This window comes from Mirounga leonina, unplaced genomic scaffold, assembly GCF_011800145.1.
Source record: "Mirounga leonina isolate KUSES-001 unplaced genomic scaffold, KU_Mleo_1.0 Mir_118, whole genome shotgun sequence".
Classification (NCBI taxonomy): Eukaryota; Metazoa; Chordata; class Mammalia; order Carnivora; family Phocidae; genus Mirounga; species Mirounga leonina.
This window is the reverse complement of record NW_023270277.1, coordinates 6,645,352-6,665,989: the sequence shown is the minus strand read 5'-3', so window position 1 is coordinate 6,665,989 and position 20,638 is coordinate 6,645,352. Positions and strand designations below refer to the sequence as shown.

The window sequence follows — 20,638 nt, the reverse complement described above, 5'->3', positions numbered from 1 at the left end:
CTAACCGACAGAGCCACCCAGGCACCCCTCATGAGACTCTCAATCATAGGAAAGAAACTGAGGGTTGCTGGAGGGTATGTGGGTGGGGGGATGGGGTAACTGGGTGATGTGCCCTCCTTAATGCCCATGATGTAATGGGCACTGGGTGTTACATGCAACTGATGAATAACTGAACTCTGCCTCTGAAACTAATACACTATATGTTAGTTGAATTTAAATGGAAAAAAAAAAAGATGGTTTCTACAAAACAACAACAAAACTGAGCTGAGATCAAGAGCCAGAAGCTTAACTAACTGAACCACCCAGGTACCCCAAGGGATACAATTTTTTTTTAAAGTTGTGTGCAATTTACAGAGGTGAAATTCGGCTTGCTTTTTGATTAAGTATGCCAGATGTTTATATTTAATGAAGGCATACCTCAGATGAACATACCAGGTTCAGTTAAGCCAAAAATGCAAAGCCAGTAACCATGGATAACAACTGTTGGAAAGATGCTGAGATTTTAATGAGGCAAACCACAATGAACCTGTTTAAACCACAGTTTGTGTCTTTTATTAGGAACTAGCCTTGAAAGTTCACCGAGCAAGGCTATATCCTATTCCTAACAATTTACCACTTCATAATGGAGAAAAGCTGTTCGACTCACTCTTAAGTGGAAAATGTGTTATGTCCTACTTGTATAAATTTTAGTTGAACCAAAAGAGCAATAAGCATCCAATGCTTTTAGAATGTTTTTCTCCAGTACTATAAACACTCTCACTCAACTACACAGAGCTAAAATTATACAAAGGAAACCAAATACAAACTGCTTTGGGAAATCTCCAGTCTAAGCTCACGAACCACGCAGAACTGACTTTTTAAAAAGTTGGCTGGAAGATTCTAGCTCCTGTGCTCACACAGATGAGGAGTCAGTGGCAGGATTCTAGAATCTGTAAGAGTTTGCAGACCCTCTGCCCACAGCGCCAAGAAAACGCGCGTTCAGAGTTCGCGTTCATTTCCCTCCACCAAGCCCTGCTCCTTACAACGGACGCCGCCGCTGGCCGCACGCTGGGCGCGGATAGCCCGGCGGCACACTGCACTTGTCTCCGGGAGGCTGGCGCGTGGACCGGGCTTCTCGGCCGTCCTGCGTCCCAGGCGTTTCGTGGTTGGCTCATTCCCGCGACCACACCGGGCCAGGCGCCCCTTCGTGTCCGTCCTGGGCCGCAAGGCTGTTTCTGTGGCCCGTGCAGTGAAAGATACAGGGATCCTAACCAGATGGGGGACCCAGACCACCGAGGCGGGCGGACGCGCTTCTGAAGGCCTCCTCGCGAGCTCCCGCCTCCCCCGCGGCGGTCACCCGAGGACACAGCCGAGGCCAGGATGGGTCGAGTAAGGACGTCTCGCCCAGCATCCGGGCAGGCGCCGGCCGCACCCGGGGGGATGGAAGGGAAGGGCGGAGGGGAGGGGAGGGGGCGGGGCGCCGGCACGGGGCGGGGCGAGCGAGGGGCTCCCGGCATGCCGCGCGGCGCCCGGCTTCCGGCTGTGGGCGGGGCGGGGATCGGCGGCAGCCGGAAGCGGGTTGAGCCGCCCTCTCGGAGCGCCGCCTGCACTTCCGGGGGCCTCAAGCCGGGCTCTAGAGTCTTCCGGTAGGCGGCGCGGGAGGAAAAAGAGGCTTGAGGGGCAGGGCCGGGCGGATCCCCTTCTCTCCCAATGTGAGCAGTGTCCCAGGCCCCCGTCAGGCGAAGGCTGCCCAGAGAGGTGGAGCCGGTGGCCGGGCCGGGAACATGAGGCAGTGTCTCCTCTTCTTGACCAGCGTGGTTCCTTTCGTGGTGGCGCCGCGACCTCCGGACGATTCCCCGGAGCGACTCGGTAAAGACCCGGGAGAGTTGGCTTAGGGCCGGCGCCGGGCGCCTGGAGCGCGCTGCTTTCGGGGAAAAGCAGGGGACCAGGATCTTTCAGGGGCTTAGGGGCGGAGTATTGGACGGTGGCGCGTCCCTAAGTTTTCGTGCAGGAAGGGGGTGTGGCTCTCGGAGTTGAGAGAAGGAAGGGAGAAGGGCTTGTCTTTCTGAATGGGAAAGGGCTACTGGAAGGGGCTCCCGGTAGTGACTGAGGGCCTGGGAGGGGTCTGCCTCCTGAGTTTGTGTTTTGGGATTGTGTTTGGGAAAGCGGTAAGGGGGGTGGTGTTGGCTCGTGTTTGGGGAAGGAGATGTGGTCCAGGTCCCTGCCCTACTAAGGTGTTGCTACCAGAGCCAGGACTTGGGGGGGGGGGGGGGGGTGCGGATAGGAAGGGCCCAAAGCTCCAGCAGCTCTTCCTGGCTCTGCAAGGAGCGAACTAGAATTTCTGCTGTAGGAGGTTCTTTATGTAGTAATCTGGTTGGAAGGCGGTGACTGGAGAACTCATCTTGGACTTGAGTTTTGCGAGCTTTGTAAGCATGTCCTTACTTAAATTGTAGCTTATTGGGGGTGCTGGGAGGGGGCGCTTGAACCTACCACGCCAACTCTTTGATAACCGCTTGAATGCCTTCCTTGCCATTTTAAACAAAGAAATTATCAGGGATGACCAATTTGATTAGTTTTGAGTCCAGGAAGTAGAGGGTTCATATTTAGATTTTCTCTTTTTTTTTCAACTAACACCTTTTTTGAAATTTAAATTCAATTTACTGTATTATTAGTTTCAGGGGTGGAATTTAGTTGTTCATCGGTTGCATATAACACCCAGTGCTCATTACATCAGGTGCCCTCCTTAATGCCCATCACCCAATTGTCCCCTCCTCCACCCACTCTTATTTAGATTTTCTGAAGAGATTGGATTTTAGGATGGACGTACATTAAGAGATGTGAAATTTGTGTAAACTTACGAAGTGTTAGGATTCTTTGCCTTACAAAAGTTGACATATAAGACAGTTTAGTAATTAAGTATGAAACAGTATATTTTCCCAGTGTGCAAAGTTGATTTTTCATGGTTGTATTGGTCTCCAAATCCCACCATGATTCCATGTGTAGTGTTATGCAGATTGAGACCGCATGTGGGTTTTCTTTATATCTAATAAAAACTTTCACATTAGTTTACTGGCAGTTTTTTTAATGGACAGAAATTGTAATTGACTGAGGGTATTAAAGCTGTTGAGTGTTCTCACCTGAACAGCTGTTTTGTGGTTATCTCAACTTGAAATGGATTACAGGTGACTGGTGTAATGAAAGGCAAGGGAGCTTGTTAGGAAGGGCTGAGATGTGATAAGTCAGTACATACTGAAGGAAAATTTTGAGGTAGTGGTGGTCAGGATGGAGGGATAGAGTAAGGATCTACTTCATAAGGATAAATGTTAATAGAAACAAACATGTATTTTGATATTAAAATTAAATTTTTACTGTAACACAGCTGTTGCATTTTTATAATGCTCTTGTTCACAGGTGGAAAAATAAGTAGCATGAATCCTAAGGATGTCCATAGTAAAAAGGAAAACGTTACTTTCTAGATGAATCCTCCACAACATTCACAGATCATGGAGGGGTTTTTTTTGACTGTGTGTTTTTTATTTGCAAAATGCTGACCACCAGTGCCAGAAAAATGCATACATAGCCTTACCCATTTATTCACAAAATGTTAGAAGAGCACATACCGTATGCAAGTATTTTGTGTGGCATTGGAGATCGATCAGACAATATGCAACTTCAAAAAGCCTTTGCATAGTGGTACAGAGAGATCTAAACGGACAATTCCAAAAACAACATGGAGGAGAGTGATACAATACATTACGGCAAGTATTATTATCATGAAGAGGCACTGAATCTAGCCTGGGAAAGTTATCGAAGGCTCCCTGAAGGAGGTGATACTCAAGCCCAGACTTTAAGTTTAGGTAGGTGAAGAGGGAAAATAAGGACACTCCTTGGTGGGGGCACTTACAAACTGTAGAGCTGAAAGGAACCTTATAGATCATGTTTTAGTTTTTCAAATAAAACAATAGGAGAAATGAGCCTCAGAAAGGTGTAGTGAGTTGTCACATTCTCACAGTGATAAGTATATGCCTTGTGGGTATTTTTTCTTCTGAAGAATGACTGTGTGTGTGTGTGTGTGTGTGTGTGTTTGATGGCTCCAGATGTGATTAGTTGCTTAGCTTTACCATTATTTAGATTGAACTGGTCAAGATCAAAGAGTAGTTTTATAGTTAAAGAGTGTGGTTTATTGTAGTCTGCTCGTCTTATAAATGTTACCATAAACTCAGTATTAAATTTCTTTTTTAAGTAAACACTACCCGCCATGTGGGGCTCAAACTCAAAACCCTGAGATCAAGAATTGCATGCTGTACCAACTGAGCCAATAAGGTGCCCCTCAGTACTAAATATTGATTAGGGATTTGATAACTTTTTTTTTTAAATTTTACTTATTTATTTGAGAGAGATAGTAAGAGTGGGTTAGGTGCAGAAGGAGAGGGAGAGAGAGAGAAGCAGACTTCCCGCTGAGCAGGTAGCCTGACGTGGGGCTCGATTCCAGGACCCTGAGATCATGACCTGAGCTGAAGGCAGATGCTTAACCGACTGAGCCACCTAGGCACCCTGGGATTTGACAACATTTTTCTGAAGGATAGAAACGTATACTAGAATCCTGGCTTTTGGAGTACTCCACAGGACACCCAAGATGATTTCAATTGAACTGTTATGAATTGCATAATTCAGGAAAGTTATGAGTCATGTGAACTTAGTCATGATGATATCTTGTTGAAGTTGCAGCTGGGGTGTATAAGTCTCACTCTGATTTCAAAAGTGTTTTCCCTTTGTGTTACTTTTAATAAAAGAGGATGTAGTGGGTGGAGGGAAAAAATACAGGTCACAGATGAGGGATGAAGGTTTGTATCTGAAACATTTTGAAATTTACCTTGAGGTTATTGGTGTGGGGATTCTCCACATTGCAGTGCTTGTTTTTCATTATTGACAGCCCCATTTTGCTCAATATTTTGACATCTGGCTTCCTCTTTTGATGTTAATTTTGCTTACAAGCTACATTCCTTTGAAACTGAAACACTTAACCACCCTAACTGTTCCAAGGGAGATTTTAATGCCAGTCTGCTTTGAACTAGTCGAAGAGATAAACTGTATTTCTAGAATAGAATGAAGAGTTAAGCAGAGAGCCATGGTGGAGACATTGGGAGAAATCCTTTTGGCTTTTACTGAGTTTCCAGAACATTAAGTGTAGGTGTCCTTTGAGGCCAAATGTCATTGATTTTTGGGTTCTTGACCATTTTGTATTTGTGAGGGATGGTGTTTTCAGTTGGAAGTATAATTTAAAGAAAGTCTGAAAAAGATTGATGGAGGGAAAGAGGAGTAGGAAATTGGTTTTACTGAGGTAGGGAAGCGAAATAAAGTGCTTTTTCATATATCCCTTAACTTAGCCCTAAAATCAACCAAGGGATTGGTATCTACCTCCCCACACCGCTTCTTTCTCTCTTCCTTTCTTTTCTTTTAACATGAGTTGTAGGCCCTGACAAGTCTCATCTGCTGCTCTGGTTTCACTTACATTTGATTGTTATTCTGATAACTACTAAATATGTACTCTGATCTAGACTTGTTCGCTGAAGCTCCATACTCATGTATCCAACTGCCCACTTGATATTATGGAAGTAGTCTCATTGCCTAACCTGAATTTGTGTCCCTTTCAGCTACAGAGCTGTATGGACCAATCCCGGTTTCCTTAGAGATTCCCTTGGGTTGTGCAGACTTTTATTTGGGCTCAGAGTTTCCGTGTGACTGGTCTTGCTGGAGAATCTTGGCCCTGGTGAAGAGTTCTTGATAGGGAATTACTGAGGCAGCTCATCCTCCATCCCCCCTAACTGGTGTAAACCCAGAAAATTGAGTTTTTAGTTCCCAGGCTCTGGGCTCCACTGCCTAGCAGAGAGCACTGTTCTCCTTTTCCTCATCCTTTAGTCCCAGGGAGGGATTCACCCACATCTGGGGCCTACTTCACAGTAACTTGGCCAGGTCACTGCCTTCTCCTGCATCATTTGGGGAGTCCTGAAGTGCATTCAGGTCTCATGTGTCTTCTACACAAGTAGACTGAACACTTCATAGCAGTCCTGGCTTTTTCTTTTCCACTTCTGACACCAGAAGATGACACTGATAGTGTCATCTTGGGAAACTCTTTGTACTCCACACAGCAGAGCAGTTGAGAGTGAGCAGAGGGCTACAGGGGTTCTGCATTATACTTGCAAGTTATAGTCCAAGAATATTCAATTTATTGCAAAAAGAAAAGAGAAATTAAGTAAAAAGTCCACAAGTGTTCCTGGACTCTTTTCATACAACAGTTGATTGTTTTTATCCTGGGACACCTGGGTGGCTCAGTGGGTTAAGCATCTGCCTTTGGCTCAAGTCATGATCCCAGGGTCCTGGAATCGAGTCCCACATCGGGCTCCCTGCTCAGCGGGGAGCCTGCTTCTCCCTCTGCCTGACGCTCCCCCTGCTTGTGCATACTCTCTGACAAATAAATAAAATCTTTAAAAAAATAAAAAATAAAACTAAAAAAAAATTGGTTTTGTCTTAAAAGTGTTGACTCTGGGCTTGATGAAAGAAATATGGGTATAGTTTGTCACTGTATCAGTCAGTGGCCATAAGAGCATATCCCAGAGATGAAACAATTTGGGTGTAAAAGAAGGATGGAGTGGTAGGTTTCTGAAATCTATAGGCCACTTCACACCTACATCGAGAAAGCCAGTTTATTGCAGGCCTGAAGCTCCAGCTTTCTCCTTATTCTTTGAGAACATACAGAAGGAATGAAGTATCAGCTGCTTTTTACTGCTCATGTCAGTGTTGAAAATCATACAGAACAGATTTGATTTCTCCCTGCCTAAAATCACTATGTGACTTACCAGTAACATAACTGCAAATATATGATAACTTAATGCAGAAAAATCCTATATAAATGAACAGTGTAATTGTAAACTATATGAGGAACGAGATGTAGTGTGGAACTCCAGAATCTTTCAACATCCAGCTGTTCCCTTCTGTCAACTCCTCCCCCAAACCTACTCCTACTCGTGTTTTTTTTTTTATCTCCGTGAATGTGGTGCCGCTATCCACCCACGTACCTATGCCAGAAACCTGGGGGTCTTTTCATGATCTCTGCCTGGATTGCTTGGCTGCTTACTAGCGGATTTCCCAGACTCTGGTCTTCTTCCCTTCTAACCCACGCTCCACCCTGCAGTCACAGTGAAATTTCTTACAGCTGTTGCCTTATGCACAGTCCAAAATCCTTAACTTAGTTCCCTGGCCCTTTGTGACCGAATTCTGCCTGCCTCCAGCCTCACACCTCTTCCCATCTGTGTGCCGTTGTGTCCTCCGGCTTCAGTGAGTTGCTTTCATTTCTTTGAGAATTATGCTCTGTGTTTCTTGGGGACCTCAGCGTATGTGTTAGGCCCTCTACTTAGAACCCTGTCCTTTCTTTCTCTTGGCGGTCTCCTCATCCTTTTGGTCTTAACTTCAATACTGTTTCCCTGGGAAAGCATCCTTGGCTCGCCAGGCAGGGGTCATCCTCCTGCTCTGTCCTTCCATAACTTCCTGCCACTTCCTCTCCCTTGGTACTTTACATACTTTATAATTTTTGTGTATGGTGGTCTTTCCTCCAGTGTCATAATATCAGAAATACATTCCTCTTTCTTTCCATTATATCCCTAGTGCCTGGAAGGTGGAACATTTTCAGTAAATGTTGAAGAAATGAATAGGACGGGTCTGGTGGAAGGGAGGAAAATGAAGTGCAGAATGTGTATGCAGGAAAGGAGCGGTGGGGGTGGCAAAGATACAAAAGCAGTAAGGGAGGATAGCGTCTCTAAGACTAGAAACTAACTGGACACAGGAGGCCGAGTGAGGGAAACCATAGCATGTGGCAGAGAAGAGCGGGGAGGGTTGGGCAGGGGATACCTAAATAAAGTAGTGCTCTAGTTTGACCTTTTGAATGGTGTCTGTTGTTTTCTAATTTTGTGTTTGTAGCCAGCTAAAATGAGAAAAGCTCAGTTGTTTACTGCTGGACTGCTGGAACAACTTGTAGAAAGCCGGGAAGGTGTTCCCTGGGCAGCCATTGTGGAGTGCTAAGAAAGATAATTAAGTGGCTTGTACTTAAGTTTATTGAGAGATTTGGATATAGATAAAAGATAAACTCTTGGGAAGTGTTTCAAATTCTGTTGAAAAAGCTATAGGAAGTTGAGATTACCAGTGGTTGGAATTTTGGAGGTGAAGTAGGGTGAAATGCCAAGTATCTGAGAGGCTCCTTGCTGGTGAAGGGCTTAGTGAGAGCAGGATCTCTGCTTGTGGCATGAGGGGGGTGCCTGTATCATGTTGTCTGGAATGGCTCCAGGGCATCCAGTGTGAGGTATCTAGTTATTATAAGAGGACAAATTACAGTTGAAACACATTAGTTAGGTATTTTAAAGTGCTTTAGCAAGCTACATTTTAAAAGTGCTTATTATGGAAAATACACGTAAAGATAACCAGTGATGTTACTTTCGTGCCCTTTCTTTTTTCTAGACCTATTTTTATACATAGTTAAGATCATGCAATATGAATAGTTTTTTTAATCTATGCTTGTTTATTTAATATTATAGTGTAAGTATTTTCCCATGTTCTTAAAAATCTGTTGTTACCAGCATTTTTAATAATTGGAGATTTTTCTTTTGTCATTTGGAAGTGCTATAATTTATCTGTTTCTCCATTATTTACCTTGTTTCTGATTTTTGTTCTTAAAAATAATGCAAGGCTGAACAAGGACCGTCTTTGTGCCTAAAGCTTTATCTTCACTTTGAGCTGCTTCCTTGAGCCCAGTTCATTGGTTTTCAAACGTGAGTGCATGAGCATCACCTGGAAGGCATGTTAAACACAGATCACTGGGCCTCAACCCAAGGATTTCTGACTTGAGTAGGACTGAGAGGAGACCTGAAAACTGGCCTTTCTAACAAGTTCCCAGGTGATGCTGCTGGTGTGGGGACCACACTTTGAGAACAACTGGCTTGTGTTATTGACAATGACACTACAGTATTGAGGTTAAGTTTCTCAGGCAGTAGGAGTGATTTTGATCTTGAATGAAACTGAATTCATGTACCAACCTGTATCAGGGAAGTTGAAGAGCTGTAAAGGATTGTATCAGCATCTCAGCACTGAGGATTTGTGCAATTTGTAGACACAGCAATGCTGTTTTTTGCAAGGTGCTGTGCTGGGTTTTGTGAGGTAAGGGTACTGTGAATAATACAGCCCAGCTCCCTTTTGGCTGTTTTACAGTCTATTTGTGAGAGAAGACAAATATAATACAAAAGTGCCAGAAAAAAGGTATTAACAAACGGCTACAGAATTCAGAGGGAGGCGAGGCCATGTTTGGTTAACACATCAAAAAGTAGGAGGCCAAGAAGTAGAAGGTCCAGGAAGAGCTAGGTTTTGTTTTTGTTTTTTTTTAAGATTTTTATTTATTTGACAGAAGGTGCGAGAGAGCGCAAGCACAAGCAGGGGGAGCGGCAGGCAGAGGGAGAGGGAGAAGCAGGCTACCCACTGAGCAAGGAGCCTGATGTGGGGCTTGATTCCAGGACCCTGGGATCATGACCTGAGCCGAAGGCAGATGCTTAACTGGCTGAGCCACCCAGGCGCCCCTAGGAGATACAGATATACACACACACACGTATATAGGCAATATATATGTATATTTAACTTTTAAAAAAATTATTTAAAGTAGGCTCCACACCCAGTATGGGGCTTGAACTCATGACCCCGAGCTCAAGAGTCTCACACTCTACCGACTGAGCCATGCAGGCACCCCAGAGCCAGGATATTTTTAAGGAGTTTCACAAGTATGACATCAGTGAAGCTTGGGGTTTTCAGCCAGAGAAGTTCAAGTTCAAATCTTGGTTCTGTGCTAAATTAGCTTTGTGATGTACTTCTCCCTGAGCTTGTTTCTTCGTCTGTGAAAAGGGGATACTACATCAGGTATGTTTGTACAGATTACATAATAAAACACCCAGCAAGGTGTCTTGTAGGAAACACACACTCGAAAATTGTTGAATAGGGACACCTGGCTGGCTCAGTCGGTAGAGCATGTGAATCTTGATCTTGGGCCCATGAGTTGGAGACCCACGTTGGGCGTGGAGCCTACATTAAAAAAAAAAAAGTTGAATAAATGGTAAGCTGCTTGAAGGTTTTTCATTGGTGCGGCTAAGCCTTGTAATTAACAAGGCCAAATCACCAAGGACCATCTATTGCCATAAAAGTGACTGATGCCTTTTCAAACAGCCTTTCTACGGATTAAATTTTAAAGGACGTTTTGTTGATGGAAAACGAGTGGTACCCAACAGATGTCAACTTTGCTGCCACTCTATTTAATATTATCTTGAGTTAGAGACTTGGATGGGTTTTTTTTTTTTAAGATTTTTTGCATTTATTTTAGAGCAAGCATGTGCACATTGGGGGAGGGGCAGAGGGAGAAAGAGAGAAACAGACTCCCCACTGAGCGCAGAGCCCCACACAGGCTCTCATGAGCCTGAGATCATGACCTGAGCCGAAATCAAGAGTCGGTAGCTTATCCGCCTGAGCCACCCAGGTGCCCTGATTTGGATGGACTTTGATGAAATTTACTTTCATCATATAACATCATGCTTACCTCTTGTTTTCTTCAGGTTTGCCTAAATATTGTGTAACAGTGAAGCATCTTTCTTTTGACCACTCTTTATAAACGGGCCCTGCCTACTCCCTGTCTTTGCTGTTCTGCTTTAATGTCCATAGCACTGACCTATATTGTGCATTGTCTCTCCCACACTAAAACGAGTGCTGCAGTAGGCAAGGACTTTGCTCTATTTAATGCTATATCAGTACTGAGACCAGAGCCTGGCATATAATAGTGAATTAATGAATTGGTGAGTGAAGAAGAGGGAGAAGAGGCAGGAGAAGAGTACTGGGTCAGTTCTTTTAAAAGTGGTCTTGTGGGCATATTGTAAACTCAGGAACAATATACTTGTATTTTAAGCTCCTGGTGCTATATTTTAAGGACATTCTAAGTCCAGTGGAATGATTTTGAATACCATTGCTTCTGTAGTGATATTTGTTGAGAGAAAAGGAAAGCATCAGCTCAAATATTTTTAGACAGTTTCTACAGAGATTTCAGTCACCAAAATTCTCTTCCAAAAATCCTCCTGATTTTGGAAGAGGCAGCAGAGTTGCTGATGAAAAGTGACTTAATGGGTATCATATCCTTTATAGTGTTTACTTTTGCTCTGTACCAAATAAAAACATTTTGTTTTATCTTTAGGGCGGCACATGTTTGCTTTTCTTGGGTTCCAAGTCAATCGGGTAAAATAATGTTGGTTTTTTTTCAGGGATTAGTTTGGTCATATCACTTCTAATGTCCAGTGGATTGATCATTCTGTGTCTGTTGAGGGCAGCAGTGTTTGGGATATTACCACTCTTTTGCTCTTTAATTTGGAATATGTAATTTCTCTGTAAAGATTTACTTTCTGTTCGCTCAGGCCATTAATACTTTTGTTCATTTGTTCCTCTTTCATACTACACATCAATTGATAAGGAATTGATGTAGCCCAGCCTAGCAGTGGTCAGGTCAAGTTGGTCACCTTCATCTTAGAAATTCTAAGCAGGCAAGCCAGAAATGCCTTGAATTTAGAATTTAGCTGATAATGTAATATGACACTCTGAGATAGCAAAATTATTAGTATCTAGTATGAATATGAACTCATGTTCAGATTCCCCAATTGTCACAAATATCTTTCCAGGTTGATTGTTTGATGTAGGATCCAAAAAGGTTCACACGTTGGCTTGCTTGCTGTGTTCTTGTCTAGAGTAGTCCCTGCTTATCTGTGGGGGGATACGTTCCAAGACCCCCAGTGGATGCCTGAAACTGTGGATAGTATTGAACCCTATGACGGAATGTTTTTCCTGTACATACATACCTACGGTAAAGTTTATTTCTAAATTAGGCATAACAAGAGATTAACAACAGTAATAATAAAACAGAACAATTATAACAATAGACTGTAATAAAAGTCACATGTGGTCTCTCCCAAAATCTTTTTTTTTTAAGTGAGCTCTCTGCCCAACGTGGGGCTTGAACTCACAACTCCAAGATCAAGAGTTGCATGCTCTACCGACTGAACCAGCCAGGCGCCCCCCTCCTCAGATCTTATTTTACTGTACTTACCCTTCTTGTGATGCTGTGAGATGATAAACTGCATACATGTTGAGGTGAAGTGAAGTGAATGATGTAGGCATTTTGACCTGGTGTTAGGCTCATGTATACTGACCTCCTGACAGACCACAGCTGACCTCAGGTAACTGAAACCTCGGAACTTGAAACCTCAGATAAGAGAGGACCACTGTATTATGTCTCTGCCTGTCCCTTCTTTCCCATACCATTTATTTCCTGAAGAAATTGGGTCATTTATTCTGTAGGAATTCTGACATTCTGGATGTGGCTGATTGCTTCCTAAGGTTGTTAGTTAATTTGGCAGTCTAATCCCTTTATGTCTTAAAAACTGGAAGTTAGGTCTTGATTAAATTCAGGTTTAATTTGTGGTTTGTTTTTTTTTTTTGCTTTTTATTTATCTGTTTTGGCAAGAACGCTTCATAGGTTGTGCTTAGCACTTCAAAATGCGTTATGTCAGAAAGAGTTTGTTGTCAGACCTTGTCATTTTAGTGATATTAAAATTGATTAGTAAGTTTAGGTGTTAATAACCTTTTTACCTTCGTTTCAGAGAAGCTTGATTCTTTACTCTCAGACTACGATATCCTCTCTTTATCCAATATCCAACAGCACTCAGTAAGAAAAAGGGATCTACAGGCCTCAACACATTTAGAAACACTACTGACTTTTTCAGCTTTGAAAAGGTAATTTGAACTATTTATAAAAAAATATTGGGGCAATGGGGGACTTAGTTTGGCAAAAGTAGAAAAATAAGGGTGTTTACTGGAGTCTTAGGAAGTTACCTTTTAAAAATTTGTAATTGATATAATTACAGTCATAATTCTTATATTACTTATTGCTTATTCTAAAATTCATAGTGATGATTATTAAAAACAAGCAAATGGGTATTCCAAAGGTATTAATGATGGTAATAATGTTTGTGGGATTCTAACAAAGGATTTTAATTAATTGCATGATTTATGATACCTTAAAATATTGTATGCTACTTTAGAACCATCAACTGTGTACTAAATATTATCTTCATTTTATATGTGAAGACACTGAGGTTTAGAGATCAAGGATTTGTTCAGGACCCCACAGCCTTGTGGTAAGCTGGATAGAGAAATCAGTGCTCTGTGTATATTGAGTTCCTCTTACATTGTGGCATAAATTGATGTGGTCTTTTCTTTCTTTTCTTTTGCTTTCTCTTATGTTTTGCAGATATAAATCTGTTAGATAATTGCAGGCCTCTTTCTGAAGTCTTTTTAGGGAGCTTTACTAATATCAAAACACACAATGAGAGGTGTAAATGGACTGAATCACTCTGAATTTGTAGGTTAGGCCTTCCCCAACAAATGGGGAAGGCCTGTTTTTATTTTTTATAATCTTTTTTATTTTTTTAAGATTTTATTTATTGAGAGAAAGAGAGAATGAGCAGGGGGAGGGGCAGAGGGAGAAGCAGACTCTCTGCTGAGCAGGGAGCCCAATGTGGGGCTCGATCCCAGGACCCTGGGATCATGACCTGAACTGAAAGCAGATGCTTAACTGAGCCGCCCAGGCGCCCCCCAAGAAATACTTTTTAAAAAGAAAGTAATACATAAACTTGGTTTAAAAAGCAAACTATGGAGGGTATAAGAAATTTTCGCTTCTCCTCAAACTTCGCTGACCTAGAGAGGTTTCCCAAATTAACCTCTAAAAGATTTTAATGCATATTTTTTGCATGTAGATCTGTGTACATGTAGGTAATATAGATAAGTATATATACCTCCTTTTTAAAAGCTGTATAAATATTCCTATTGCATAGAATTGTAACGATTTGTTGGCTAAGAACTTATAAATACATATCGTTTAACCAAAGTGATTTTTGTTTTCTATAGCAAACAGTGCTCCAATAAATATCTTTGTGAATATACTCTGTCTAGGCATTTTTACAGGATACATTCCTGAAAGGAGAATGAGTCAAGGGTATACATACTATAAATGTTTACAGATGTTACCATATTTCTTCCTAAAGACATTAGCCCAATTTATTCTTCTAGCAGCAGTGTATGAGCTTACCTGTTTCCTGTTGTCCTTGGCAATAGGTTTTATCAGCCCTTAATTTTTGTCCCTGTGAAAGGGGATGGTGTCTCATATTTGTCTTGATTTTCATTTTGTGTGAAATTGAGCATCTTTTCACGTGTTTATAAGTGATTTATTTTTCTGTGTCTCCCTTTTCGTATCCTTTTACCATTTTTCTGATTGGTTTATTTGGATCCTGAACTGTGGTCATGCTTAGTATATTTATCATATGTGTAACTGATATTTTATGCAGATATATTTTACAGTATCTTTTGGTATTTTTTTTTAGTTATTGCCATCATTCTTAGATTATTTTTGAATAATTTCTGTCAGAGTTCATGTCAAAATATTGTCATATTGGTTATCCAGCTTCCAGACCTATAGCCAATTTGAACAGTGATGATAATAATAATCATAGTCTATCTGCTACTTATTTTGTGTAATTTACTTGAGGAGGCACTTGGCACATGCTGTCTCTAATTCTCACTGTGCTCCACAAAGTTTTTGTTACTCTGCTTTTGGGGAAAAAAATTGAGACTCAGAGAGGTTGAGTAACTTGCTCAAGGTCACTCAGCTAGTGAATGGAAGATAAAGGATTTGAATACAAGCCTGTGCTGTTTCTGCTGTGCAGATAGGGATTTTGGTGAAGGAGCGGATATAGTATTTTTTTTTTAAAAGATTTTATTTATTTGTTTGTTAGAGAGAGCACAAGCAGGGGGAGAGGCAGGCAGATCAAGAAGCAGGCTCCCCACCGAGCAGGGAGCCCAATAAAGGACTTGATCCCAGGACCCTGGGATCACGACCTGAGCCGAAGGCAGCCGCTTAACCGACTGAGCCAGCCAGGCATTCCAGGAGCGGGTATAGTATTAAGAGATAAATTAGGAGCAAAGGATAAGGGGAAAACTGCAAAATAAGAACTCAAAATTTAGCTTTCTCGGTTTTTTTTTTTTAAGTTAGGTTTGAGGTGGCTCGTAGAGTCTTTTCTATGGGGGGAAATACTCTCATAACCTCACACATTCCTCTCTTTCAGGTCTCATAGATGACATTGGTTCTTTAAGAAAATGTTCAACAATATCTACATATTATCTCTCTGTGTAAAGAAGCAGGGAGATTTGTAATTTATTTTACAGGGTTTCCATCTTAAGGGTTGTTGTTTTTTTTTCAAGATTTTATTTATTTGAGAGAGTGAGAGGGAGCAGAAGCTGGGAGTGGAGCGGAGGCAGAGGGTGAGGGAGCAGACTCCCCACTGAGCAGGGAACCAGAGGTGACTTGGGGCTTAATCCCAGAAGTCTGGGATCATGTCCTGAGCCAAAGCTAGGTGCTTAACCAACTGAGCCACCCAGGCGTCCCCATCTTAAGTGTTTAAATGGAAATGTATCTAACTGTGTAGGAGAACTTTGGATCAGGTACTTTAAAATAGTTTATTTAACCCTGAAAACTATTCAGTTATTAGTAGGTGGCATTATGGTATTATTTTCATTTGTAGATCAAGATACTTAGATTCAGAGATTAAGGCCATGAGTAAGTGGTGGAAACAGGATTTGAGCTAGGTTTGTCAGACTCCAAGGCCCTTTCTGTTACGCTGTGTTAAAAGAAAACAAAGTGGGATATTTGAAATGATCAGTTTATATAGGGCCGAACTTACCAATGTGAAGCTGCTCATTACTTAATGGTAATTGTAAATGATTAGATTTTCTGGTTTTAGACAGTAGTGGAAGGCAAGGTAATTTAAACCAAGGTCATAAAATTAAATTTGTATATGATTATTATAATAGCAGTTGAAAAGCATGGAAACACTGAGAAATTGTATGAGAAGTTAAAAAGTAATTTTATAAAGAAAAAACCTGAAATTTGCCAAGAAGTTAACATTTCCTCTGTTTTATAAATCAAGAAATACTATTATTCTAAAGTAATGAAAAAGTTAAAAATATTGTTTTAATACTTTTTGATAATGTTACATTTTTTTTTTAATGTTGCACCTTTAACAAAGGATTTAGATATTTCTCTTAAAAGTGAAATATCTCAAATTATTTGAAGAGGGATAGAACTAGTAAAGAAATGGAAGTGATACAGGGGCGCCTGGGTGGCTCAGTTGGTTAAGCGACTGCCTTCGGCTCAGGTCATGATCCTGGAGTCCCTGGATCGAGTCCCTGGATCGAGTCCCGCATCGGGCTCCCTGCTCGGCAGGGAGTCTCCTTTGCCCTCTGACCCTATCCCCTCTCATGTGTTCTCTCTCGTTCTCTCTCTCTCAAATAAATAAATAAAATCTTTAAAAAAAAAGAAATGGAAGTGATACATATCCAGCTAAATGGACCATTAAAAATAGACATGAGGTGCAAACTTCCAGTCATAAATAAGTCATGGGGTTGTAATGTACAGTATGGTGACTATAGTTAATATTGTATTGCATATGTGAAATTTAGTAAGAGAGTAGATTTATTTAATTAATTAATTAATTAATTTATTTATTTATTTATTTGACAGAGAGAGACACAGCAAGAGAGGGAACACAAGCAGAGGGAGTGGGAGATGGAGAAGCAGGCTTCCCACAGAGTAGGGAGCCCGATGTAGGGCTCGATCCCAGAACCCTGGGATCATGACCTGAGCCAAAGGCAGATGCTTAACGACTGAGCCACCCAGGCGCCCCAAGAGAGTAGATCTTAAAAGTTCTCATCATAAGAAAATAAATTGGTAACTATATATGGTGACATTTAATTAGACAGTGTGTAATATATACAAAAAGGAAATATTGTCAATTCAGGCGGATTAACACTAGTTTGTAGTTACTGTAAATCCTTAAATCAAAACTCAGATAAATGAAAATGCTAAAGGAAGTCTATAAGTACATGACTTCACATAATTTTGGTAAGATAAAGTAAAATATAAATTCTGACCAAAGGTGAAGATTGGAAAATCAGAAAACAGGAATTTTACCATCTGTTGGTCCTTATCTTTATAGAAGAGCAGATTCTTAGCGTAGAAAACAAAGTGCAAATTCAGTGATTTTTCTAGAAAGAATGTTAAGTAAAAGTAATATTAAGACTCCTAAAGGGCTCTGAAGCTGAATAGTGCATTTAGAATAGGGATGCTTTGTTTTTTTTTTTTTAAACAAAGTCGTCAGCATAACAAAAAAATTGTAGCTGTGAATGTGTGGGAAGATAGGTTTTAGGTGAACAGGAGAAGATGTTCTAAGGATTTTTGAAATAATGTTCTATTGTCTTTCTCTTTGACCATTAAAAAACCACAAGAGAACTAAAATTACCTTGTTATGCTCAAAAAGTTAAAAATATTTGTTGCTATGGAGACAGTCCTAGTCTAGATTCTTTCTGGCAGTTTAGACTTAGGACAAACCCATGGGGAAGTAACATTTCATAGTTTCAGTCCCACGGCTGACAAAATTTGTTCCTGTGGTTGAGATGAAAAACATACCTTTATCTTTGGTGTTCATGGGCACATTGAAAGGGTAAATAATAATTGAAAAATTCTTGCTCACCATACACAGATTTTATGTCAGGACTGAAACTGGTAGAAAACAAAAGAATATCAAGCCAACTAAAGAGCTGGAGTATGTATTTTAATGTCTGTGTTGGATACCTTAACATTTATTTTCCTCATAGGAATTGTGGATTAATTTTTTTCAGGATAAGTTCTCTTTAGAAGGAGAAAAAAAGCATGAGTGCTTTTAAATATAGAAAGTAGCAATTATTAATTTTGCACAGCAATAAGACCAGCTTGATTGGTAGAGGCAGCCCGTACAGGCTTTTGAAATAAAGGAAGTTCAGTTTCCAATTTCATCATTTACTAGCTGTGTAATCTTGAGTATATTGATTGACCTCCAGCCAGCAGTATTTACTGTGTGAAGTGGAGACAATGTAAGCAGAGTTTAGTGCAGAATAGGTATTCAATAAGTCATATCTAATAATACCAGTCTTTGATAAATTTTTCAGACAAGCAGGATTCCAACTTAAATTATCCACGTGTGTTTCCTTATTCTTCACGGTCTCCAGGAAAGATGAACGCATAAGCTGTTTGAATCTCCCCCCCGGCCCCAATCTGGTCTTTTTTTTGGTTTGCCAAATTCTTATAGCTAAAGAAATTTGTAAAAAAAAAAAAAATTTTTTTTTGTCTATTTGTCTTTATAGGTGATATAATGCTGAGTACCTAGTAAAACAGTAGTTATAACTTGCATAGTGTTTTATTAATGTCAGCTCTCTGTCAACTTATTTTTTAAGTAAGTTTAATTTTATGTGCTTAGAGTAAAATTTTATGTGAAAATTTTATGTGCTTAGAGTAAAATATGGATGCATTCTTTCTTTAGGCATTTTAAATTATACCTGACATCAAGTACTGAGCGCTTTTCCCAAAATTTCAAAGTCGTGGTGGTAGATGGTAAAGATGAAAGTGAATACACCGTCAAATGGCAGGATTTCTTCAGCGGACATGTGGTTGGTTAGTATGGACTTGTTTGTTTGCCTTTGTGTCTTCGGGTGTTAGGTATCCAGATCTAGTTTGATTGCATATTTCTTGGTGGGAGGAAAAAGGGATGTCAAAGAAGTGCTATTCTTTGTTTTATCTGAGTTATATAAATTTGGAAAGAGGAACATTCAGACAGGAGGAGATGGGGATTATCTTAGCATGTATACTAATTGTCTATTTTAATGATTAAAATGAATTTTCTCCCAGTTGATAAGAATTTAACTTCCTCTTGTCTCCAGGGAAGGATTGTAGGCTTCCCTTATGAGATTTTAAACAGGGAAGCTAGGAGATAAAATAATTGACTTTAGGATTCCGTTATTTATTTAAGACAGTATATCAAATGAACAATTGAGGCTTACTTCTGGAACTTCCTCTGCAGAAAAAAGAAATGGCATTAAAATCTGCAAATAGTGCAATTCAAGCCCTGTGTATTCCAGATCATGCTTTCTGCCTCCTCTTTGTTCTTTTGTTTGTTTTTTCTTTCTCTTTCTTTCTTTCTCTCTCTTTCTCTCTTTCTCTTTTTTGGGGGGGAGTGGGGGTGCAGAGGGAGAGAGAGAATCCTAAGCAGGCTGCACACCTAGCACAGAGCCTATGGGGGGCTTGATCTCACAACTGAGATCATGACCTGGGCTGAAATTAAGAGTCGGATGCTTAACCAGCTGAGCCACCCAGGCGCCCTCCTCTTAGTTCTTTCTTAACTTATAATAGGTGAAGTTATTTCGGAAGGACATGTACACGTTTGTTTTTGGTTTTGCTCTATAACACACTCTAGGTAATTCTTACAAGAGGATTGAGGGAAAGAGAAAGGTTTCAAATGAGTTGAGGCTACTCTTTAGGAGTGTGAATATCTTGCTTTTTGCTGGGGCCTGTGTTTCTTTGTGGTAGATTTCTATAGTACCTAGGCAAATTCCACTCTGATGAAGGACCTGATTGATTTTTACTGACAGTAGTGCATAGTTTATTTTTTGATATAAGTATTTCTTAATGATGGAATTTTTTTTTTTCTCTTAAGGTGAGCCTGACTCTAGAGTTCTAGCCCACATAGGAGATGATGATATTACAATAAGAATCAACACAGATGGGGCAGAATATAATATAGAGGTAAATCTATATGTACTTTTTTTTTAGGGGGGGAGCTGTTAAAACCGTTTACCAGTTTTAAGAAGACAAAGGTCTTTAACTATACTTCTTTTTTTCCTTGTGTCTAAAGTTTTTACCAGTGAAGTAGATGATTTTTTTATAAAAAAAAAAAAAAGGTAATATTTTTTACATGTCTGAGAGGCTGTCATAAGATACACCCTGTATTTCTAAGTGCCATGATTGAGAGAAAGTTGCATGTGTGGAGTGGATAATGGGAAGAGAAAACTTTCTTTCCTGATTCATTTTTTAATTCTTTCTCTGATAATCCTCCTATAAGTGTAAATGTTCTCATAGACAAAAGTCAGGTCTTCTTTCTCCCGTTCCCTCCTAGACGCTCAGGAAATACAAGAGCAATAAAAGGTGAGAGTTTGTAGTCTGAGAAGTTAAAAGAGGAAACTAGGAAACTCAGGCTCTGGCCACTCTTCCACTGAAGTACTAGCAGTAGAAACCAAGAACGATATATAACCATGTGTCTGATACTAGTCCAGAAAACAAAATGTTTGCCACAGATTTGTGGATTGAAGTGCTTCTGTTTCTAGGAAGATGAGACTACTCTGGGTAGTAGTGACATCACCAAAACAGAGCACCTGTGGGAAAACAGCAATTAAGGTTGGTCAAAATGAAAGTTTCATGTGTATCTGAGTGCTGATTGGGTTAAGACCGCATGCTGGTGCTATAAATACTATAACTTTTAATAACATCCAGACTGTATGGCCACTAGTCATTTGTCCATCATTGTGAAAGAGAAATGTCTGTCTCTGGCCTTGCGATCTATTTTGGTCTGGCTAGTATGTAGTCTATCTAATGTCAATGTTGTGGGGAGTCTAGCTT

At 40.6% G+C, this 20,638-nt stretch overlaps 1 protein-coding gene across 1 annotated transcript in view; it reads left to right on the top strand.

Moving 5' to 3' along the window:
* Positions 1 to 1,567: 1,567 nt before the first annotated feature.
* LOC118007360 (disintegrin and metalloproteinase domain-containing protein 17) overlaps positions 1,568 to 20,638 on the top strand; it is a 51,253-nt gene continuing 32,182 nt past the window's right edge. Inside the window, exons 1-4 of the mRNA XM_035000422.1 lie at positions 1,568 to 1,848; positions 12,702 to 12,834; positions 18,510 to 18,640; positions 19,680 to 19,768. Coding sequence (XP_034856313.1) covers positions 1,764 to 1,848; positions 12,702 to 12,834; positions 18,510 to 18,640; positions 19,680 to 19,768 — 438 coding nt within the window. The 5' untranslated portion in view covers positions 1,568 to 1,763. The remainder of the gene's footprint in view (positions 1,849 to 12,701; positions 12,835 to 18,509; positions 18,641 to 19,679; positions 19,769 to 20,638) is intronic.